This window comes from Pezoporus flaviventris, unplaced genomic scaffold, assembly GCF_033815535.1.
Source record: "Pezoporus flaviventris isolate CSIRO_AGI_PZ_B2104156 unplaced genomic scaffold, CSIRO_AGI_Pfla_v1 ptg000005l, whole genome shotgun sequence".
NCBI classification, from domain to species: domain Eukaryota; kingdom Metazoa; phylum Chordata; class Aves; order Psittaciformes; family Psittacidae; genus Pezoporus; species Pezoporus flaviventris.
Genome location: NW_026892553.1, coordinates 7,122,477 through 7,147,674, shown reverse-complemented (window position 1 = coordinate 7,147,674; position 25,198 = coordinate 7,122,477). Strand labels below are relative to the sequence as shown.

Genomic DNA, 25,198 nt, shown 5'->3' with positions numbered 1-25,198 from the left:
CGTATCCTGGGCTGCATCAAAAGGAGCGTGACCAGCAGGTCAAAGGAGGTGATCCTGCCCCTCTGCTCTGCTCTCGTGAGACCTCACCTGGAGCACTGTGTGCAGTTCTGGTGTCCTCAACATAAAAAGGACATGGAACTGTTGGAACAAGTCCAGAGGAGGCCACGAGGATGATCAGGGGCTGGAGCACCTCCTGTATGAAGACAGGCTGAGAATGTTGGGGCTGTTCAGCCTGGAGAAGAGAAGGCTGCGTGGAGACCTCATAGCAGCCTTCCAGCGTCTGAAGGGGGCCTATAGGGATGCTGGGGAGGGACTCTTCATTAGGGACTTTAGTGACAAGACAAGGGGTGACGGGTTAAAACTTAAACAGAGGAAGTTCAGATTGGATATAAGGAAGAAGTTCTTTACTGTGAGGGTGGTGAGGCACTGGAATGGGTTTCCCAGGGAAGTTGTGAATGCTCCATCCCTGGCAGTGTTCAAGACCAGGTTGGACAGAGCCTTGGGTGCCATGGTTTAGTGTGAGGTGTCCCTGCCCATGGCAGGGGGGGTGGAACTGGATGATCTTAAGGTCCTTTCCAACCCAAACTATTCTATGATTCTATGAATGAGGAGCAGGGCCTATCAGCACACAGTGATGTAAGATGCACAGAAACCTCAGGCACCTACACTGAAAGGAGCTTTTTAAATGAAGACCTCTTTATAGTTGGTTCCAAAAGGACTAATGCTGGGTACTTGAAGTACCAACCCAAGAACACACTCTCACTTCACATACCTTCCACTTTTAAAAGCTTCATCAATAGCTTCTGCTTCCACCACAGCTGTACTGATGCAACAAAACTCAGTCTGAAAAGCTGTATTTAGACCGAAAGAAAATCTGGATGGGAAGACAGAAACGAGCAGGGTCTCTGCTGGGCTATTTTTGTGCAGACACACACACATAAATAGTACACCCTGGGTTAAGTAAGGAGAAAAACAATGCTGGAAGGGATATCCAGCAACTCCAAACACACCGTTCTACAGAGGTAGATGACCAAATCCAATTGCAGCATGCATCTGTCACCAACAGCATCTATGAGGGACATGACAACATGAATAAACAGCGGGAGCACCTATCACGCCAAGTTGCACCCGCACACGAGACAGACTTCAGCATGGAGACATGAACAGAGAGGATGAATCACAAAACCAGGGTGCTTTGCAGTACACGCATCCTCAATTATTGATAGTTTGGGGACAGTAAAACTCAGCAGGAGAAAATCTCCCGTGTCAGTTCAGCTTACAGAGTGAGACAAAGCAGAATCTCTGGTGAAAGAGCTGCTTCAGTGGCTGAGAGCATCTTCCCCAGTCTCCCAACACTTCCTGGTTTAAGGATATAATTAGGACAAACAGCTGAGCAATTCAGGACTCCGAGGAAATCAGGGAGAACAAACTCAGACTTGTGATAAACACAGCTTTTCACAGAGGAGCTGCACCTTTTTTAAGCGCATGGGATGGCTGAGGAGATAGGATGCTAAATTCCGTGTGCTTTGAGTTCTGAAGAGAGCCGAGTCCAAAAAACTTCCCAAGGGATTTCCAGAACCCAGCTTCCAGAAGCACGGTGGTACCGGCTGCTGCCTGCCTTCCCCTAACAGAACATTTCAGTGGCAAATATGCACCTTGCTAGCAAAACTCTCTCCACCTACCCAACAGGAACATCTCAGTATGCACAAAGCTAATACAGCGTACAGACCTACAACAGATAAAACTCAAGTCAGGTTTCAAAAGGCACGGGCACGATTTTGAAGTCGGATTCAGGTTTACACCAGAATCATTCCCTTTAATACCACTGAAGTTTACATCAGTTTAACTCATTGAAACAGCCTCCAGTTTACGCTTGTGAAATCAGAACCAGCCCCACTGACCGAACACACGAAGACACAAAAGGAGGAATGCCCTCAATACAAACACCTTTGCTGAGAAGGACTGGTGAACGCTGTGCTCTATGGAGATGCACTATCAGTGTGTGGTCTGAAAACTTCAGAGTTAGAAGGGCTGTGTTTGGCCAAATCACTTGTAAGTGGAACACCCATAACACCAAGTACCTTGCATTACCAGCCAACAAGAAGATGAAATAAAGCCTAGCATTTGCACCTCCATCACAATACTTCTGGTGTGAGTACAGGTAACGGCTCCCACTTGTACTTTTTTGCTTCTCATAACCTCCCACCCAGTAACTTTCTCTTCTAAAAGAGTCCTTATTGCAGAGAACTGTTTCCCAAAATGCGCACACTCTCTCCCCTTCAAACACTGCAACTTCCCTCCTTTGAAATCTCATTTCTCCTGAAAGAGCAGGACCACCTTCCCTCTTGTTACCACCCCTTGGAAACTTTGCCTGATTCTTTCCCTTTCTAAGTAAAGCTCATTTTTTTCAGTGTATCCCAACTAAAGTAATTCAGAGAACGATGCCTTACCTAGGAGCCTAGAGCACGGATAGTGCCAGGAAGATTACAATTTACCAGTGTGGAATGAGTTCTCAGAAGTCCCTCATAATAGAGCAATAGCAAGGACACACACTGAGAATGCAAAGTGGCTTCAGGGAGCACAGTTTAAATTGATTTAAACACCGCAGCAGCAAGGGAGGCAGTAGGTTGGGGCATGTTCATACACCTGAATTTCAACTGGTATTCACATACTAGGCGCTGCAGCATTCTGTCAACCGACCTGTGATAAGGAACCAACACAATATTGTAAGCAGAGAAGCCCCTGGTGAAGCCTCATGGAGTTTGATGCCCAAACTAGTGCTGGAGAAGGACTTGGAGGTTGTGAAGTTCCATACATAAGGAAACAAGTCATTCATAGCCTAAACTAAACACCTAAACACATTCAAACACCTCGACCAAAGAACAGAGCTAAACACCGACTGAGATTATATATGAAAGTGCATCTCCTTGCTAAAAGGAGAATACAGGAAGACACCCAATACCAACAGTATCCTTGTGGATCCAGCTGCTGCAGAAGGGTTTGGTGAAAGGCTTTTGAGCCAGGACTAGATTCTTTACAGCTTGAAGAAATCCCGTTTCTCCCCAAGAACCTAAGAATCCATGTTTCCCTAAAACACAGTGCTTCCTCATCTGGGTCTTGTCCCAATTGAAGTAACAGATGAGACAGAGTTCTCACAAGCCATCCATACCAAAATGACAGTTACTCAGTTTTGATGCAGGATCATTGGTCTCAGTGGTTATGCTGCAAAGGGAAAGCCAGAAGGAAGAGATCTCACACAAAGGGACAGACCTGCCCATCAATTCCAGTGTATTAGATAAGCAAGCACGTTTGCGAGCAAAGCACAAAAAGCCTCTTTTCAACAAGAAGGAATAAAACTAGAATTAGGGGCCCATTTACAGCCAGAGCAGAATCTAACAGTTGCTCAGATATTGTGTCATCCTGATGCCAAATAAATAACACCACCTCCTTTGCTAGCATCTGTAAGCATAAAAATCCCCCATGCACACTCTACCCCGCTGAAAGCATTTAGGAAAACAGCAGGACACTTACTAAAACCATGGACCGGGGGTGAGAGAGAAGAATGGGGAGAGAACACATACAAACAGGCACACTCAGAAACAGAATGAATCCCGCTTTTCATTTGTTCCTGCATAGGGATTGAAACGGTACCCTGGTGAGAAATAGGGACTACAGGGGAGAGAGCAGCAAGCACCAAAAGAAACAGGGGTGGGTGTCAAAAGAGTGTAAAAGAATTTGGGGGGGAGAGGGAGGGGAAAAAAAGAAAATAGAGAAAATGATAGAAAAGAAAGCAAAAGCAGCAGGGGAGAAGGCAGAGAGGCGGTTTTCAGGGCTGTTTATTCTTCAAAAGCTGTCAACACATTTACAATGTGCTCTCCATCCCCCTGCTTATTTACTGGGCTGTGCACACAAAGGAGCAGGAAAGCAATCACACAGGAGCTGCTGAAGATTCACTCAGACATAGAACAGAGGTGCCCTAAGAGAAAGGAAACTGCTTAGTGATCCGTGTACAGCAAACCAAGATGGGAATGCTACAGGCCTAGAGACTCAAGAGGGTTGGGAGAAAACCTGCAGCGAGCAGCCTCTCTCTGCAGAGAGCACACTCAAGACTTACAGGCAGCATGGATGCAAGTCAAACTGCATGGGGATAGAGCTGCATATGAAAATACATACGAGCAGCTTATCACTGAATTCTTTAAAGGAAGAGTCCAAATGATTTAGGCAGAGAATAAATGTGCATCTGTGGCAATTTGCGCATAAATCCAGTGCCTGAGGCTCGGGAGCTCAGCCACATTACAGTGACTTAACATCCCATTACCCAGCCTGGGCTAGAACAGTCCATTTTGTGTTACATTGCTGGCAGGTACCACAGCTTGCCTGGTGCAAGCTCACTCATTAAGCTGTGGAATGGGATGATCATGTCTGAGCCCACACATCTCTGAATGCTGTCAAGGTTAAAGTAGTGTTTCGAGCCTGTGTAAGGCACCTGCAGCTTTTTTTAAAGCCCAACTGTGTCAGTTTCTGTCTGTGGTGAGCCTGAAAATGGAAATAAGATACCAAAATAATTAAGGTTGGGTTTGTTTTTTTAATCTTACCTTCTGCTATGCAGACATTTTACTCCTACAACACAGGAAACTGAGAGAAATGAAGCAGCATCACAAGACACGCGCTTCACTGAGCATTATTTATGTACTTCAATACCTCCCTTGCCAACTATAATTACCTGGGAGTAACTTGGGAAGGTCTAACAGCCAGGTACAGATCTCAGGAATCCTGTGCTGAAAACCACATCACCATATGCTAAAGTCATAAAAGACCTTCTACTCAAAAGCAAAGTTTAGTGAAATCAAGCCATCATGAGACTAAAATCACATTATGGCTTTTATACTAAAAGCCAGAATGAGGGAAACCCTTTAGCACAACATAAGCCATCTTTCCTGGAAAAAAAATACTTGGGAGCCATCATCAGACTAAAATCACGTTATGGCTTTTATTCTAAAAGCCATAATGAGGGGAACCCTTTAGTACAACATAAACCATCTTTCCTGGAAAAAAAATACTTGTAGACTTTGTTCTTTCAAGATACTCACCCTCCAGAGGAAGCCTATTACTGATGCCTGTTTTTCTTCACTCAGACTGGATGTATCCTCTGAAGACTAAAGAGCTCGCTCGCATACTCTCTCAGGAGCCACGGCACTACAAATAGCAGCTGTCCAACGTGTATTACTAATGAGTAGTTATCAGAGGATCTCGGGCTACAGCCAGACAGGAGTTTGACTGTGCTGTGATTCTTTAGAGAAAGTGAACCCTCAGCCAGGTCAGATCCCTCACTTTCCCCTTGCTCTTTTCTCCCCTGTGCAAAGATTTGTGATAAACCATTTTGTCACAGCAGCCAGGGTTTATAACTGAGCTTTACCCAGGAGACAAAGGGAGCCACATGAGGAGATGCTGGGTAGAGGCACAAGAACCTTAAACATCTAAAAAGGGCAAAGTGAATTTTACCTAAGTACCAGTGAGATGTTATTAAAAGAGCTCAGAAGCACACATATTGGCAGTTGTTAGAGCTGCAGTAAAAGCCTCAGAGGTTCAATTTTCTGAGTGGCTACAGCTGTACCACCTTCTAAATCCTTGGATCCTGATTTATTCATGGCATTAGGAATGCAAAATGCAAGCAGAGGGAAGTAGGCCAACAAGAGAATAGAAAGCAGGGACACAGAGCAACCAGTCTCTTCATTCCAGCTTAAAACAGGTTGAAATTATTAACTCTTTCAGGGCAAGCTCTCTCTGAAAGAGCCACACAGCCTGATGTGTAGAAACGCAGTGAGAGTGAAGCTCTCCCCACAAAATAAAATCACAATTAACAGAAACAGAAAATAAATACAGCTTCAGAAAATGAATTCAGCTTAACTCTAGCCCGAGGCACTTCCATTTGCAGATGCATAATGCTCAGGCCATTGGGTCTGACAGGGGAGGGGTTAATGGCTTTGGTCCTGTGAGCCATGGACCAGATGTTCAGCTGGTACAACTCAACGCAGATCCATTAGGAATGAGTGGAGCTATTCCTGCTTACTCAGACAGGATTCTGACCCTGTACTTTGAAATCCTATCTAATACCCATTCAGAGATTTTTTTCCAAAGGGAAAGGCCTCCTTTTTTGTGAGCATCTAAACAGACTACTAGAAAAGCTGCAGAATGTGATTAAGCTGAGGTAACCGTTGCCCTGGCCTGCTTGTAAGATTACAGAACTCCTATGTTTTAAGTACGTAGAAGGCTCCTGAGAAGGGAGGCCAGGCAGAAACTGGAGCAAGTCATCAACTTTTACTGATGGGCAGACAGGACACAAGCCAGCATTCCCCGAGACCACATGATACTAGAAATTTGGACCTTGAAACAGCATCCTCTAGAAAGAAAACACACACTTGAGAACAGAGCCTGGTGACATGAAAGCACGTACTTACTTTCTAGCGAATTGTATTGGATATAATCCCCTGAGGGAGGGTGCAGGCCTGACCTAAACTTACATATTCTGGGATGCATTGACAAAATGAATGTAAGTCTTAAATGAACTTTTCATTCTGTATTGTTCCTATCAAACAGTACCACAAAGCAGTTGTTCCTGCTGCAGTTTCATAGCATGCACATACAGGCAGCACCTTACAACAGACAGAAACACACACTAAAGGTAAATCATCTATTCATCACCTACCAGGAAACAGATGGGCCTTGACTAATTCTGGTTTAGTCCTCAAAGCAGATGCTGTGGTCAGCCAAGACTTCAAGCATATGCTTGTAATAGAAAATAGTCCACAAATTTTACCATAGGGATTAGATGGTAAAGAACCAGCAGGAAAAAACTGAAAACTAAATAGAGCAGCACATTTCTTCCTGAAAGGACCATCCTTACATTGAAGTCAGGAAGGAAAAAGAAAATAAATGTGCAGATGTGAAAGATGACAACAACCACCAAGGTTCCAGAGGCTAAAAGTCAAGTGCCTAGTAATAGTAGGCACATCATTGCTACATGGGAAGGTTTTTAAACAGCCACCTTGACCAAAAAGCTGACATTGCAGGAAACTTGTCTGCCCTGAGGCTTTATTTTTGCACCTCCAAGCATCCAGTGCTCTTGAATGACAAAGTCGTACAGAATTTGTTTAAAGACTTGTAAGGAAGGGCATAACAAAAGACCTGTGATGCTGCAACAACAGTCTGCCATAACATGATTCAATTCTCTCAACTAAACACCACCCTCAAGGGAAAAACTGATCTCAGAAGCCAGTAACTCTACAACATTCAGTACATCCTAAAGGATTCTGCTATAAGCCCCTTTAAACACATTTATACACATTCTTCAGAATCAAGGCACCTTTTACAACTGAAATGAAACCTCCGGCAGCCCCTTCCAACCTAACTGGAGGGCTGCAGAGCTCTCCTCCTTCCACATCAACTCCAACCAGCACCCTAGTAACACAAAGTCTTCCTGATGAGCAATGATTCTTTGAGATGTTCTGTATTTGCTCTTTTGCCATACCCAGGTCTGTAACCGGGTCCATGTCTTCACACCTGGCGCTGTCAAACCCTCCAGCCCCATTCCTATATGGAACCCCAGTGGATATGAAAGTGCAAGTCTAGTCAACATCTGCAGACAACGGTGTGAGTTGCCCTTAAGGAATGCAATACACAGGCTTTCCTGCATAAGTACCAGCATTTCAAATACCTTTCTGAAGGTATTCATAGTGTGAATGATGAAAACTCATAAGTTTTCATTAAAAAATTATAAAACCAACTATGGAGCTATAGAGCTCTCCTCCTTGGATTCTTAGCTGAAACCTTTACAGAGCCTAACAAACAACAGGCAACAATATGCCAGGGATTGGCAGCCAGTGGTGGTGGAATAGTCATCAGCCAGCAAGCTGAGCTGGTCCAGAACAACAGGACCAGCCTTTAAAGGAGGTAAATGCTTATATGTTAGGAATACATCTTAAAACACAGCAATGGGGGGGAGGGGGGTGGATTTGTAATATTTCCTCTGTTGAGAAAATATAATCCAGATTTTTGAAGATCCATTTCTGTCAACAGAAATTAGCAAACTGCCCCTACACAGGCTGGAGGAACACAGCAGGATGAGAGAGGGCAATACTTTAGTATTTCTCTGCAAATCTCTCTCAAGGTCTTCAGGGAAAGATTTTCATATTCTCTGGAGTGAATATACATATATACAGACATAAAAATATATATACACCTATGAGAGGATGCAGAGACCAAACACATCATTACTGGTTCTGGAGTCACTCTCAGGACTGATTACTGGAATAAAGTACAGATTAAAGTGCAAAATTCAGTGTACTCTGACCCATCTTACAAGTTGTTACAACCTTCTTTTACAAGAGTGAAATAAAGTTCATTCAAATTTTGGAGACCTCAGTTCAGCTTCACGCAGCTTCTAGTCAGTGTTACAATGAAATGACAGGAGAAGGTAAGTTTTGTAGCAAAGTTCCTTCAAAATAACACGTTGAAAACATTTTCCAGAATATAAATTATATCTATATGTACACAGATAATATACAATACATACCGAGATAAAATTACATAAAAGAAAGCTGTGTTTGCACTTAAAAAAATGATGAGCCAGTGGCAACATTTTTGCTGAAGTCATCAATAAATCACCAACTGAGCACCAAATCTTCCAGTTGCATTAGAAGAACTTTATAAGTAGTTTTAGCATCAAGTCTCATCTGGAAGCTTTATACTGAAAGTGAAGCTCTGGAAGGTCAGTTTGGTCAGCCTGTTAAAAGTCAGTATGTACATGGTGCAACAGGGACTTGGAAAACTCAGTGCTACAATCCAGAACATATACGGGATTCCTGTAAGACTGATTCAATTGTTTCTCATTACCTACTGTTGAGGAAGGCAAAGAAGGTCAGGGATCAGCGTTACTTATACATGAAGCAGCATTGCTCATTGTGATTTTGAGCTGGAAAATGTTTGTCTCTCAATCAAAGCAGATGCTCCAACAGAGAAAAATAAGGATGAAAACTGAGGATGATACATAACATCTGAGCTCAGCAGTTTCAGACCAGAGAAGTTCAGCAGGGACAAGAGGGGGTTCAGTATTAGTGAGCCAAGGCAGCAGCCACAGGCACTCAGCATTCCTTCTGTGTCTTCACATTCCTAAAATAGATGTCAGTACAAAAATGCAGACAAGGGTAATTGCTCTGTTTCTCTCTTCTGAGGAAGGAGGAATCAGTGACACAGTCCATTATATTCTGCTTTCTTGTTCCAAATGATACAAAGGCTCTGGCGAGTCCCAGGTCACATTTCCATATTCCCTGCTTTATTGTGAGAGGCCTGGGAAACACGACTGATGCTGCTTTCAATAAAGACCTTCAGGCCCTCTAAACCTTTTGCATAGAGGTACTTCAGGTACCAATTCCACTTCTTTCCCTACAAAACCAGAAAGAACAGTCAGATGTGCAGGACATAGCTTTGTCTCTTAGGCCATTCTGAAAAGGTCTGCAAATATCGCCTTCCATACTTCGACTATATCCATCCTAGTCTACAAGTACAGAGGGTCACATCCTGTTTCCACATGCCCATCAATTATGAATTACACATTCTTAGCCTGAACACGACAAATCGTGATCATCTTTTTTAATTCTGAAGATGTTTCTAAATCCCAATTCTAAGAAGAGCAAAGTCTTTTGGATCAACAGTGAAAATGACAGGAACCAAATTAATCTGGATATTAAAGCCTTCTTTCCCATCACTAGTGGCAGTTCTTCCAGATCAAGTTTGAAGTGCACTATGGTATAGGAAATTAAACTGCCACTGTACTCACTCAGCAGAGGATCCCTGTTCAAGCCGTAACAAAGCTACATATCTATCTCAGAAATTTAATACCAAGTTTGTTGATAATATAAACTCTGCTTCAACTACACCAAAAATAGAACTTGTTCTACAGAGAACAATAAACAGTGTTGTCCTGACACTGCACTGACTTGTGGAGAAGACCGCTACCCACAGATGAGCACGTACAAAACTTCTCAGACGTTGATGTTCTCCTCTAAGACACTGAGCCAAAATCTACAGCTGGAATTTTCCCCTTTCAAAATATTTAAAGAGCATTTGTGGAACTGGTGAATATTCTCACCTCATCCTCTCCTACACAGCAGCTGAAAATTGCCTGTTTTCACTTCATTAAAGCAAGAAATCTTACCCTAATTAAACTGAAGTTGAAGGTGGTATCATCTGGCCAAGCCTTAAGGAGAGGGAATAAAAACAGTATCAAGTCAGATAAAAAGTATGTACAGAGTTGCTGGACCTCTGCTTAGTCCCCTCCTAAATCAGGGATTGTAGGTGTGCAAATATATTCAGAGATTTTTAAATCATGCTTCAAACTGGGCTTCCAGCACCATACCACGTTCCACAAGTGACCAGGTAATGCGAGACCCTCTTGCCCCATTGCTGCAGCATTACTGGACAGCGACAGAAAGTATTTATTTAGCTAACTTTAACCATTGTCTCTCTGTAGTGTAAAAGCCACTCCCCTCCCCTCCAGAGCATTACACATAGATGAGCAAGAGGACAGAATCTACTACATTTAGATTATTGCTTGTGTCCTCCGAGTGTGCTGCAGAGCAGTGCCCTCTGGTGCTCAACACTGATGGGCTTAAGATGGCCCTGCAGCTGAGCATTTCCCCTGGCTTAAGACACACATGTAATGCTGCCAAGTAAAAGCTAGTTTGGTTCTGCAGGAGGAAGAATGCAAAGATCCTCCCATGGGCACCTGTATACAGTTGAACTAGGTGTTTCTTGAACTTCTGCCGTTCAACTGTTTAGGTCACACTGCATATTTTTGTGGGGCCTGATGCACTACTGGGAAGCTTTTACTGAATTAGTAATTTCTTTCCTTATTTAGGTATTCTATCTTCAAAATTATGAGCACGAGTTCACATCTAGAACTGTTACATGCATGATTTCATACCACACAGAGACTATTCAAATTGTGCCACTGATCTCTCACACACACACAGAATGCCAGAGCAGTTTTGAAAGCCCAGCTGACTCCACAAGTCAGATACTGTGTTGAGCCATGTCTCTAGAGAAACTGTCGAAACAACATCCAGTGCTGTCAAAGACCCAAACATTGGCCTCCACCATTACCTGCTGCAGGAACTGGACAGCATAGCCTATCATGGCTGGGTGATAGACAATGTTAAAGCTGGTTTTGAATTCCTTCACTCCAGTTTTGTTCAGCAGTTCATCATCGATATGAAGACCTTGAGGATGAGTATCCTTCTGGAATGCATTGGATGTCCACAGACAACCCACCATAGCTGTTATGTACTGGTTGTACTCTTTGTATGTCTCACTGCTGAACCTGAATTGCTGTATTTCCTGAGGGACAAGAACATAAACCAAAAAATAGCATCCTTGAAGCAGTTGTGTGCTCCCTCCAGTCCTTAAAAGAATGGCATCACAACACTTCCCCTCCAAAAAACCCAACTCCTTGCTAAGATCTGTTCCAGCACTCGTGTTTATCCACAATACCTTTTCACTGTGCTCATTTTCTTTTGCAGCCACCAAGTTGGCACGATACCTGAGAAAAACAAGCAAACAAACAATAAAGTTGGGGGTCTGTAAGTTTTTACTACCTACCAGTGTTGAAAATAAGCTGGAGGAACATATTAAGAAAGCTTATTTCCTATTCAAGAGAGATCAAACTTTACGGATAAAAAGGAGACAGATAAAAAAAGAACTCAAAGGGACTTTATCACTTGGCCTTCCCAGGCAGAGCAGTGAGACAGTTATTAGTCTCTTAAATGATGAAGACATGACTAGTGTCCCTGAGACAGTCACCTTATAAAGGCAATAAGTAACTATTGACATACAGCCTTAAAATCAGCAAAGAAATGCAGTGCGTTTTTAAGAAAGGAGTCTTTCACTAAGCAGAGGAACAGAAGCACTGTAAGTAATGCAACGTGACAGCTGCTCTCTATAAGCAGCACTGGCTCCTCTTATTTCCCAGAGACCATCCTGTCATGTTAATTACCCTGCAGATTCCTTGGAGAAAGAGGCCACATGGAGAGGCCTGTGCCAGCTGTCAGCAGTTGGCTGCTCTTTTAACATGCAGCCACTGGAACTAAAAAGGCCAACAGCAGCAGCCATGCTGGGGGGTCCTGCAGAGCTAAACTGTGCTGTCTTTGCACCTGAAAGCAGCACAAGGCAGTCCCAAAGCCCAAGAGTTTGAAGGCTGCAGAAGTGCTTCCTACTCAGCCCATGTAAGCTTTTCCTTATAAATTCTGTAGTCTAGTGGTCAAAGCACAAGAGTGAGAAGTTGTTTACTGCCAGCGATTCCAGCTGGCCGATAAGTTCTCTCAAAATAATATAGGAACTCCTTCCTTCACATTTCAAAGATATGGAAATAATACTAGGAAGTATATCAAAACCCTGTTATTTTGGATAATAAACTGAAAAAAAAAAATGAAGTGGGAACGACAGCTACAGCATCCTGTATCATGAAAGCTCAGCACAGCTGGAACTTCCACCTTTGCCTTGCATGGTAAGAAAAAGAAGATGACAAGATGATGATAGTTTCATTTCCAAAAGACTCAAAGAAAAAACAAGGAGTCCCTATAGCCCACACCATTTGTAGTACCTGTACATAATGTAGCAGAGCTGATTCAAGTTGACAGAATCCATGCCGAGGAGCACTGGGTAGAAAACTCCAGCAGGAGGCATTATCAACAAAGGCATATTGTACTTCAGATATACATCACACACCTGTAAGAAGGAAGCAAATCGAGGCAGATTAATACTGCCATTAACAAACCCCAAAGGCTTTTAGAGTGAAAGAGCATATGATGTTGCATTCCAGCCAGCTCCAGCGACTTCGCTTAGGAGGGAAAGCCAGGGTGAAGCAATTCCATTTCCTTCGCAATATGGAGATATCATCAGTCCATACCTCAGTCTCTGCTTCAACCACTTGGGTATACCATATGTTTTGTCATGGTTACTCAGAGTCAAACCTACCCAGGGAGGTCACATGGCAGTAAGAGAGAGAATATGAGGAAACTAGAGAAAAGGCTTAAGCCTATTTGATGCTCTTAGTTGTCTCCAAGACAAACTGGGGAAAGCTTCATTTTTTTAAGGAGGGAAAAAAAAATATCAGGATATGTTGTTTGAAATTGAAGTGAACATTGCTTTTTTCTATAAATCAGCACTAAAAGAGCATGTTATGTCATATTGTTTCTTCCCCTTCCCTTAAGTCACAGTTCATCTCTGATTTAAGAGCAGCTGCTTTCTAGCAGCATATTTAGTTCTGCCTAAGGATGCAAGAGCAACAGTCATCACCTGTAGACCAATCAAGTATTTGGAATATCCTTGTATTTAATCACAAAGTTCTGTAAACTATGAGGAAGACGTTTTCATGGTTTAACTTAAAAAATGCAAATATCCTTTGCGTGTATTGGGATGCTGAAAGCCAGAAATGAACAGGATACGTACAGTCTCATAGAAGTCAAGGATGAAGTACAGCAAGAATGTATGATTGCTTTCCAAACGCAAGGCAACCGTAGAGATCATTCCAACAAAGTGGATCAGTTCAGCCACCGTGTTCACTAGTCCAGAGGAAGTTGTATTCCTGCAGCAACGACATGATGCAATGTGAGTATATACACCTCTCTGCAGGCAGTAAAAATGAAACTGAAGTTTATCCTTCTGTACCACAAGCATTCAGCAACATGAATTTGTTCTTCAATATAGCCAGTAAAATATTGCTACCAATGTTACTACAAACATGACTCAGCTGTTAGTGCTACAAGGATTTCACTTCTGGAAATTTCAATCTTCAGTGTCAGTAGAAATCTTTTTAAAGAAAAAGAAGAGCATTGACAATGGCTAATGGATGCAAACTGAAACAGGGAAGTTCAGGTTAGATATGAGGAAGACGTTCTTTACTGTGAGGGTGGTGAAGCACTGGCAAAGGTTGCCCAGAGAAGTAGTGAATGTTCCATTCCTGGCAGTGTTCAAGGCCAGGTTGGACAGAGCCTTGGGTGACATGGTTTAGTGTGAGGTGTCCCTGCCCATGGAAGAGGGCTTGGAACTAAACGATCTTAAGGTCCTTTCCAACCCAAACTATTCTATGGTTCTTTGACAAGGTAGCTTACAATAGAGCAGAAACATTACAACATTATTAACCTTCTGGTTTTTCTTTATGCTGATAATAGGGTTAGAATATATCACTAAATACACTAGTGAGCAATGCACGGAACACTGCACTTATTTCAGACAAACTTACAAAGAATGGGTTTGGGAGTCAGCTGCTGAATCCAGATGAACCATCTGCCAATTTAACCAGTTCCGCAACAGCCTTTTCAGGCTTTCAAGAACACTGCACTGCAAGAGGCAAAACCAAGAACAGGTTGATAACAATTTACAAAAGTGACTAATACTAAACAAGAAATGCCATAAGAGCTTATATATGCAAAGAAAGATATCAAGAGTTTCTCATGACCACAAAAAGCAGTGAAGTAACTGCATATCCCCTTGATCTGAATGTATGCATTACACAGCTTTTCCTGGAAGATGCGTGCTTCAAATACTGAGTTAAAATTGCAATAAAAAATTGCAAACCAACTACTGTCTTGTGTATCCTCATTTCTTTTTATTTCCAGTGCCTTAGCTTAATTCTGGTCAAAAAAAAAAAAAGTATTTGAAAGGCACTCAAATTTCCCCAAAAGTTACAATGTAAGTACATGCTTGACCCTCCTCTGGGCACAAACCTCCCCAAAAGTCCCCTATACAATCCCTCAGACAGCTACACCTGGTACAAGTGCAGACACAGAAACAACCAAAACTAAATAGCCACTGTATTCACTTAAATTACCTTAAAGTAAAGGGATGATGTGAAGAAGAGCTGTGCCAGGGGATCGTAGAGATATGATTTAATTTCTGAAAATGAAATGAGAAGACGGTATATCATCTGTGGACAAACTCTGTCATTCAAGATCAGACACTGTCCAGCCTCACTCAGAGGATCACACATACCATACATGCTGTTCAGTGGGATCCAACTCACAAGCCTGAGGATTTGTGATCGGCAGCACAAGCCATCCCAGAGAGGAAGGCTCCGATACAGGAACTCTTCACAGGGAGCAAGTCCCTCCTACAAAGCAGAAGATGAACATTCAAAAACTAATCTCATATGCCTGCACCTTGCCATGCTCACTTCACCCTGGAGAAACAAAGAGGCTTACACCTCCTTCCTGACATACAATTCACCAGGACATTCAAATTATAATTCTTAATATCATTCTTAAACTACCTTTCCTGTAGAAAACAAGGTCATCTTCAGAATATTGACTTGCCTTAGGAATATGTTTTATTACTTAGACACCGTCACTTCTCAGAGATACTGATTGAAACAGGTAAGTCCCAAAAGTAGCTTAAGGACATCATGAAACCCTTTGCTTCCCCAAAGCAGGCACTTACATGTAAGAAACACTGTACCCTGCAGAGAATTTCCAGGAAGTCCCTGAATTCTTCTTCATTTTGGCCATTCTCAACCACACACCAAGTACACTCTAAATAGGAGAGAATACTGTATTCAAATACGAGCACAGCAAGAATTTGCACAATCAGTAATAAAATTCAGTTCTCATCTAATAGGTGTTTTAACATTATGTGATTATCACATTATCACTATAAATCCGAATAGCAAAGTACCATTAGCAAAAGGTGAAAAGCCTCAGACATCCTTCACCTCCCTACCATACAAGGTACTATAAAGTTCCAACCTTCCTGAAGAGTCTGGCTCAACCAATAGTAGAGCCTCAGGTAAACAGATTCATCTTTGGTGCAATTTATGTAGTGAAGCAATAAAGGGTTTGTTAACACTGAACCCATCCGGGAAGGAAACTGCAAGAGAAATGAACAAACAAAAACAGTTATTCAGTATTTATATCAGCAAATTGCCAAAGAAACTCATTCTACCAGAACTGTCCAATCCTTTTACCAGTAACAAGAACATCTCCAGGACTCATTTGTCAAGCCCAGGTAGGACTAGATGCTCTGTTAGAACTAGGCAGCCCACACACTGTTCACATACACACTGGGGTTAGAGGTATAACCTTTGATCTCTCAAAACATTCAGTGACCTCACCAGGACCTTCCAGAAACTCACCTCTAGACGGTGGATATTCTGTAGGAGCTGAGGAAAGTTCTGCAGCAGCTCTACTGGAAAATACTCATCTGTACTGTACAAATCAGTGTTCTTTTCCCTGACCCCTTCCAAATGACTTCTGTTTGTACTACTTGCAGGAATCACCAACTGGGCATTCCATTTCTTTAGAAAAGAAACACAAAAGAATAGCAATGACTGTTTCCAATGCAATCAAGCGCAGTGCTTCCATAAAGACTGCATTTTTCAAGAAAGGCTTTCATTATAATGGGAATAGCAGATTTCTGTATAGCTCCTCCACCCTTCCCAGGGCTGAAATAAAGCCCGACTCAATTATTTGCCAATATTCATAAAGAAAACAGCTCCTTGGCACCTTCTAAGGTCTACCTTAAGTCCACAACCTACCCTTTTCTGTGACCGAGGTTGAGCTGCGCCTAAAAACAGTGGCTGGGGCACTGGAGAGTTTTCCAGCCTTCTTTGCCTTATTGTTTTGATTGCTGCTTTCCATGGGTCCTCTGCATTCTTGAAGTAAATCTGAAAACATAAAGCAGATACCTATGCAAGAAGCCAAACTAAGACAAAGTGACAGAAAGATCAGTTTCTATTCTGATAAATGTCACCACAGGGTTTATACACTCAACACTGCTTGACAGACCAAGCAGCAGTGGTCCTCAGTTTCATTACCTTTTGCCTGTAGTTCAATAGTTATGCTTCTGAAATGATGTCCCCCCTTTTCAGAAAAGATCTCTAACACTTCAGATTAATAATCCTTATTCAGATAAATCAGTAACTCATACAGTAAATCTCAAGTATACATTGAAATAAAAATTACCAAGGTATGCTTATACCAAGTTACTGGGAAGGCTTCCCAAATTCAGCATCAGTGATATCCACCAAACAGAAAAATGCAGGGAGTAACCAAATTCTCAAATTAATCTAGATACTACACAAAATAAAAATTGGAAAAATGAACCCAACAGCTTTTCTGCATAAAACTTATTTTCTGTCACTTCAGTTGCAATCAGTTTGTAAATTCTAACCGAGTGCTAAAGCATCACACAAGTATTCATACCAGTTTCAGCCCAGGTAATCAGGGCTTTAATCACAAAAGTTAATATAGTGTGCCCATAAAAAACAGTTGAAGATGGTTTTGGGATTTAACCTTCACCACTAAATCATGCTATAGCTTAAATGGAAAGCTCAGTACAGTGTTGCAAGTATTGCTTCCAAGTAGACTAAATCTAACTCCTTACCTTTGTTTTTGTAGGAAGGGTTATGCTCACCAGCTCAGGACAAAAGAGCTTGTAAAGTGATAGCAGAGCCTGCAAATAAGACCTCATTCCCTGCCAAATGCAGAAGAAGAGGAAAAACATGTGGGGTATGTTTTTAATGTAGAAAACCACATACTGTATTCTAGAAGTAAAAACCCACCACTGATTAATAAAAGCTTTCTAAAGCTACACGTCAGTAAGTGACCATAGATGAACAACTGAAAATGAAAGGAAGAGCAGAAAATGTCAATGAAATACCACAGGAAGAGGACTGAAGAAGGAACTTTCTGTAATCATAACTAATAAGAAGGAATTTAACAATCAAAACTATAACAAAATTGTCTGCCATCTAACTGCTCAAAAATATATTTTTTTTCTAACAAAGATCACAGATCCTCCACAATCTTATATTTGAGTCATGTTTGATACCACTTGAAAAAGATTATTAGAAAATTAAAGATCTTAACAGATAAATGAAGCCACCTCTTGCTTCAAGGATTTTACTACACATAGGCATAAAATGTATAGCTGTGTGCATGTCATTGTATGTGCTCACAAACACAAATGAAAACTAGGCAGTCACATGCAAGACAGACAAGCCCTAATGCTACAAACACTACAACGTACAGTTCCAGTCTAACCCTGTCCTCAGACACTAAGCCCCTCTCTGCTCCACTCTGTAAGGGCATCAGTCTTACAAGCCACATTATTAACCACAGGTCAAACTCTACAAGATTTGAAATAAACTCACCGTTTTTGCTTGGAGGTCAAGCAGTCTCCTAACTCGAAAAGGTTTGACTGGAGATACAATTAAGAACATAATGGAATTTAAAAAACACTGCATCAGACATTTAAGCAAAAAACTAAATACCCTGTTTGTTATAGAAAGCCATTGCAAAAGAAGCAGAACCTTATTCCTAATAGACAGGCTAATAGATAGCTTCCAATTCAGAAAATGCTACACGTATCAGACTGAACTACCACTACCACTCGTACTTCCTGCCTAAAAAGCAATATATTGCCTGGTCACTGCATTAGCTCCATTGGAAGGAAAGTTGATGCCAGCAAAGACAGTAGGAAACAAAATGGTATTCCACCTCATACAACTGGATTGACTCACCATTCTCCTTCCTGGTGAGCAAGTAGAGCACATGGCAGATGTAGGGGCACTGCAAGGAAAAGGCAGTAATGAAATATCCTGCTGGTGCTGCTGACCACATTAAAGCAACATAAAGGATTCACAAGCAAATGTTGGTTTATTCAGTTGACTGCCTCAGGTCATCCCTGTGTCCCCATGGGGCAGAGCACACTCTACTGCCCTTAGGAAACAGCATGGGTTTTAGTGTCACACATGTCAATTTTATTCAGAAACATTATCTGCACTATGAGCAGTCCCTATAGCAGTCAAGCTGTTCAGTGAGTTGTTGTTCAGTGTTCAGTGTTGAATCTTGTTACGGGAAACATGGTCTGGTTATTTTAGGAGTCAGCAGTGGAAGTACAATCACATTTTCAGTAAGAAAGGCACCTTAGAATCAAAATAATTCATTAGAGTTTCTATAATTGAGGCTGTAAGGGGCTTAAACCACTTTCACACCAACTTTGGTGCACTTCCCAATTGGCCCATCATGCCTGAAAATGCTGTTTTAAACAGTAAGAACTTATATCCAGTTTTATGAAAAGAATATAACTAATGTTCACCTAAAACCATTAAAAACTTTGCAAGAAATATAACTCAATATAAATTCAGAACTTTTTGACCACAAAATATCCTAAACTGAAAGAATAGCTGCTTAACATGACCACCCAGATCATCTTAATGTGAACTGAATCCAAACATTTCAATATTCCAGGACCTGGGTTTTACAGTTGTCATATAAGAGAAATGTCCTGATTGTTCATTTTCATTTAAGCTACATTTCAAATCAGTTAAGTGAATTGGCATTGAGAGTTTCTCACCTTTAAATCAACATTGCTCTAAAAGGTTGTTTTCTTTTTGCCCGAGGTATGCAAGTCAGTTTCACCCCAGAAGCAGGAGACTTCACCTGCTTATGTGCGACACCAAAGGCATTCCCAGAGATGCACCAGCATAGTTACTCTTGGGAATTTAGACCAAGTATACTGTCACTCTGATGCAAAACAGCAATTCTATAAACAAGCAAACCACCGCATTGAAACTGAAATAATCCTTCAGTACCTCCCTGGTTCTGAAGCTAAATCACCCAGCAATCTTCAAAGGCAAAATGAAAAACCACAAAATAAATTCCAGGCATCAGAAAATGGTCTCTAACCAACAGCTACTTCAGACTAATTCTAAACATGAACATGAATACTACTAATGAACATTTAGGTTTTTGTCAATTCCATATATTCTCCAGCTCTCCTTACCATCATCTCCTCTTGCAAGAAGAAAAAGAAGAAACCATAGAGGGCACGAAGGTCTTCCTTGTGATCAATGAAGTCAAAAACTGTGATCAGCCATCTTAAAAAAAGCACCTGCATAGAGGAAAAAAACCTGTATTACATTAAGTGATGGGCAAACAGCAGCCAGACCAGTCACTAGCCAGTTCAAGAGACAAAATCATTAAGGATACATGCTACTCTCAAGGAGAACACAAGTACAGATGAACAGAACTGGGCTAGTTCAAATGTGTAAGAATGTATGCCAAGAACATCAACTGCCAAATCAGAATCGAAAAAGCAGCTCAGTTCTGAATATGTGATGACCCTCAGATGTGATGTGAGGGCCCCTCACTACAAGGAACATATTGAGGTGCTGGAGCATGTCCAAAGAAGGGCAACAAAGCTGGTGAAGGGTCTACAGCACAAGTGTGTTGAGGAGCAGCTGAAGGAACTGGAGTTGTTTAGTCTGGAGAAAAGAAGGCTCAGGGGAGACCTTATCACTCTGTACAACTACCTGAAATGAGATTGTAGCAAGGTGGAGGTCAGTATCTTCACACACGAACTGTGCTAATTTCCACTCATGCTTAAATAGCATTCTCTGTTCCCACTGCTGTTTCAGCAATGGGAATGTCTGCCAATCTTCCTAAAGGACAGTATCTTTATGTAAGACCTTCTACATTAAAACCTCAGGATTTTTGCTTCCTGAAAGAAAAAAATCTGTCTTCATCATTCCTGTGCAGAAGCAATAACTGCTGTAAACATTTACTGAGTTACCTGGATGTTGCTTGAGCATTTGCTAACACAGAGCCACGATACAGCTGAAACCACAGAAGTTTCTGGTACTACTGACTCTGGAATCAGGCTCTTCAGTAAACGAGTATTCACTGTATCAGCTGGAAAACAAACAATTTAAAATAAGATGGTGCTTATGAACAGGATTCCTCAATATGGTTCTGCAGCTTGGCTCAAAATTCCCTCTAAACAAGACTATTCAGCACTTCACTGCTTAAAGTAAGAGGGTACATGAATCTACTAGAGATTTACCTACACCTCAAAATGATGAGGAATATTTCTTTCCAGCTTAAAGAAAATGGAATATTATTTTAATACTGAAACAGCTTTTAGACTCTTGGCAAGACAACCAAAAGTAATACAAGCTTCTGGTAATACAACTAATTTCTCAGCAGGAGTATATGACTGTAAGCCAAACATCAGCAGATCAGTGTTCTAGAGAGGTCAGCAATTTAAATCAAGAAAAGCACAACACTGCTTGCGTAATGGAGAAAGAATCCTGTATGCTCCTCTTGGGTTGGAAGGGAAAGTTTAGGGTTGTTTTTTTTTCATTAAGCATTTCATTATTTAGAAGAATAAATGTTGGCCACCATGTCTAAGAAAGCAGCATGAGATCTACCCTCACAATGCTGAATTGATTGTTAGGACAGCATTTTAATTTGGGCAATTTTCACTAAAGCAACAAGTCCATTTGTTCAATTATTTTGATCTCCGGTTAAAGAAAGCTACACAGTTACAACAAGGAACAGACACAATGTCACAATTTCAGCCTTTCAGACACCTGCAACTCTAGAATAAGGAAACCAGCTTTTAAATAAATATTTGTAACACGTAATTGATTTTTGGGATACCACCCCCCTGGAGCAAGAACTGAGGTTATTTTTCATGTGAACTCAGGAATTATACTGATGCATCTCAAAGATAATTGTATACTGAAGTACCTAACAGTACCGTCCCCATAAACACACTAACTCTAACAGATTTGATGGGGGGGGGGGGGGGGGGGCAGAATAAAAGACATACACAGAAGACACATTAACAGTATAAAAACATTTACCAAGTTTGCCACAGAGTGCTGTGCTTAGCAATACGTTAAATGCCTCAGGGGGTAACCCTCTTTGCAGGGCAATGCTTTCCACAGTAGCCAAGTGTCTCTGCAGAGCACTGCTCCTTTTCAATGAGACACGGTCTTGAACTAGCAAAAAAAAAAAACAAAACAAAAATAAAAAAACACAACATGACAAACAAGAATGAAAACTTCTGAATCAAAAATGAACCATTTAAAACTTCTTTGAACTGTCCCTACAGCTATTGGGTTTTGTTGGGTTCATTACATATTAACAGAAAGGGAAAATCCTTTTAAGACATCAAAGAAACGTTACAAAGTTCAGGCATTATAGGGGGAAAACAGCAGATAAAATTAGATATTTTAAAAAATATTACTATTGCTGTTATTAAGAATTTAGTTGTTATCTTTTCAACCTTGGGTAGCTAACCTGAAAGCTGCTCGTACCTTTTGCAAAGTAGCTCAAAGCTGGCTCCAGTGAGTCTTCTTGCTTGCTGTAATTTTCCTGGTGATCGAGAGATTGATGATCCTGAACACTCTTTTCAGGGTCAATTCTCCCCACTTTTAACCATGCAGAGAGACCAGACTGGCTTTTCTGGTGCTGTTGCAGAGGCTCCTTTGGGGTCTTAGAACTCTTACTTTGCAGCATCTTTTCAGACTCCCAACTGAGATTGAAGAATTTTACTCATTTGTCACATGGGTTCCAATCCTTCATTACAAAGAAGCAAGAAAATAGATAAACCTCCAACAACTGAAGAACAGAGAGCCAATTCCCTGCAAGAAAAGAATAGCTTTCAGAGGGATCCTACATAATGTAACAGCATAACTTCTGAAGAAGTCATTTGGAGCCACCTGCCCCCCAGAGGTCATACAATATATTCAGAAGATGCACAGATAACAGTGTGTCAAAACGGCATTCTTTTCTTTGATTCAAACGGGGAAGAAAACAAATCACAGGTAAAAGTTAACACAAACTCCTTTCAATTGTAAATGATATAACATTTCATATAGGGGTTTGACCCAAAACCTAACATAATCAGATACTTAGCAAAACACAATCCACAGTTTTCTTCCAAGTTTCATTACGTGTATTACGCATGTCAATATAAACTGTCAACATGTCATGCTTTCCTGCAAGCAACGTACAGATTTTAGATGATCATAACAACACTTATCTCCCTATTTTACAAAATTTAGGTTCTTCTGCAACTTTTTTATGTAACAGCCAAGATTGAAAACCATATATTTTTGGCAAACTTCCCAGTGAAGCAGAAGAGCTACCAACACTGCAGAACTGCCTAGCCCTGGGTGAAATTCAACCATTGAAATTCAGCATTTTTCTCCTCAGTACACTGGAGAGATCAACCTTTTACTCACAAAACATAAAGCTTTGCTACAGCTTCCAAGTTTGTTAGTATGATGCATGTCCCTGGATTGCTGGAGCCCATCTTTTGCTTCCAAGCCTTCCTGACACAATAAACCAGAATGATTTTTGACTCATACTCTACTCCCTCTTCAGCTCTCACTTTCCTAGGACATTAGTATCATCCCTATTTTCCTATAGGTTTGTCACTAACTTCTCCGTGCAGCATACCAAGAACAAGTCTCTTGCTAGGAACATCAAGACCTCCTCTGAAGCATACGATATACACACACAGGGTATTCACAGTTACAAATGACAACTACTGACTTCAGGTGAAAAATATCCCCCCAGTATTAAAGGACAATACCAAGCACATCACAAAGATGCTTTACATGATGGTGACCAAGAATAACTGAGATGCTTCAGAACACTGAAAACTCCCGATAGCAACTACCCCGTTCTTGGATTGACATGATACAAGAGTTACAGAAGACCCCAGACACTGGAATCTTGCTTGTTGCATCTTGAACCACCTGAGCATGCTCTAAGCGGTTCAGGAAGCAGAGCAAGCCAGCAGCCGTCATTTATCACGCCTGCAGTACAGCAACAGCTTTCTCACAGAGTCCTTGGCACCTCCACCTGGATTTATGGATTTATTTAGTTTTCTTTTGTTTTGCAGTATTTCTACCAGAAAGGCTTGGTGGGTTCGAGCAGGTCACCAGACTTTAGGGCAGAAGTACCAGACAGGCTGTAACACCAGTTCTTACTAACAGCGAACCCACCACCACACAGCTCTTCAGTACCAGACTCTTCCACACGGATACTGGGCACGAATATCCCCTCCCCTCCTCCCAGCCGACACCCTTCTCCCTCCGGCTGCCCCCGGAGGCCGCAGCAGAGCGGACGCGGCCCTGAGGGAATGGAAAGCGACAAGGCCCTCCCGGCCCGGCCCGGCCCGGCCCGGCCCAGCCCAGCCCAGCCCAGCCCCACCGCCGCGCTCAAACACGCCGGCTCCGTAGCCCCAAAGGCCGCTGCCGCGGCCGCTGCCGCTGCCGCTGCCGCTGCCGGGGTAAGAAGCCGCTCCGAGGCTATCCCGGCTGCCATACCCGGAGCCCCGCCAGTTACCTCACTTAGCGCCAGCACCAACCGCCCTTCAGTTCAAACCTCCGCGCATGCGCACATCGCCCGCGCAAGGCGGGCCCGCCCAACGGGCGCCCCTCCTCTTCCTCCTCTTCCTCGTCCTCCTCTTCTTCGTTCTGTTCCTTTTCTTCTTTCTCTTTCTCCTTTTCTTTTCCTCCTCCTCCTCCTCTGGTCGAGGGTGCTCTTTTCCTCCTCCTCCTCCTCTGCCCAGGGTGGCTCTGAGCATGCGCAGTGGCGCGGCGGCGGGAGGCAGATGGCGGGGGGTATTGAAGCGCGAAGGGTTGGAGCTGTGATAGGGGTGACGGGATGGGATGTGATGGTTCTTTTTGCCCCGTTTTTAACAGAGGATGGAGATGTTGGGCCGGTCCTGCGGGTGGGTCAGCGGTTCTGGGGAGCCCTGGGGGAGGCTGCAGGACAGGCACCCCTCCTGTGATAGGTCTTGGCAGTGGGGAGGGAAGCATGGCGCTAGGAGGTGCCTGCCCTCAGTAATGGGGTGAGACTGAAAGGACTGGATCGTAGAATTTGGGCTGGAAAGGACCTGCAAAGGTCAGCCAGACCAACCCCCTGCAATGATGGGCTTGGAGATGAAGAAAGAAAGGGGGAAAAAAAGAGTAAATGGGCGTCGTTGACTTAACAAAGGGACTAAATCAGTTCTTGGTGACTTACAACCTCGAGCAAGCAAAGATGCTTCCACAGTTTGCTGATGCTGGGGGACAAGGATGGAGGTCAACTCAATATAGATAAACACAGAATTCTTGTTACCCAAATGAGTTTTGTATTCCTCCCTAATAAGGATCACGTTGCTGCTGGCAGTCAGTAATTTATACTGCTGCAAATGTGAAAAGGGGATGGTTTTCAGAATTCACTTATAGTCTGAAGGTTTTGCAACGATAAGTTTTGCTATGTGGTATATTCTTACATTTAGTACGGCATCTCTACAGGTTTCACTGAGGAACGTTACAAAAGGCAAACACGAACACTTGCAGCAG

At 42.3% G+C, this 25,198-nt stretch overlaps 1 protein-coding gene across 2 annotated transcripts; it reads right to left on the bottom strand.

Moving 5' to 3' along the window:
* Window positions 1–8,518: 8,518 nt before the first annotated feature.
* Window positions 8,519–22,461, bottom strand: CENPI (centromere protein I). 2 transcript variants are annotated; one of them, XM_061445906.1, is made up of 20 exons: window positions 22,154–22,461; window positions 21,698–21,835; window positions 20,623–20,741; window positions 19,834–19,941; window positions 18,569–18,617; window positions 18,200–18,246; window positions 17,431–17,520; window positions 16,583–16,711; window positions 16,181–16,342; window positions 15,795–15,915; window positions 15,490–15,581; window positions 15,046–15,163; window positions 14,885–14,949; window positions 14,297–14,394; window positions 13,504–13,639; window positions 12,656–12,780; window positions 11,548–11,596; window positions 11,161–11,394; window positions 10,214–10,255; window positions 8,519–9,441 (listed from the first exon to the last, which is right to left on the bottom strand). In XM_061445906.1, exons 1-20 carry the CDS (start codon window positions 22,353–22,355, stop codon window positions 9,310–9,312), a joined length of 2,256 nt encoding a protein of 751 aa, XP_061301890.1. In that variant the 5' UTR covers window positions 22,356–22,461; the 3' UTR covers window positions 8,519–9,309. The 2 variants fall into 2 exon arrangements, with proteins under 2 accessions (XP_061301890.1, XP_061301891.1); XM_061445907.1 differs by lacking the exon at window positions 21,698–21,835.
* Window positions 22,462–25,198: the final 2,737 nt, after the last annotated feature.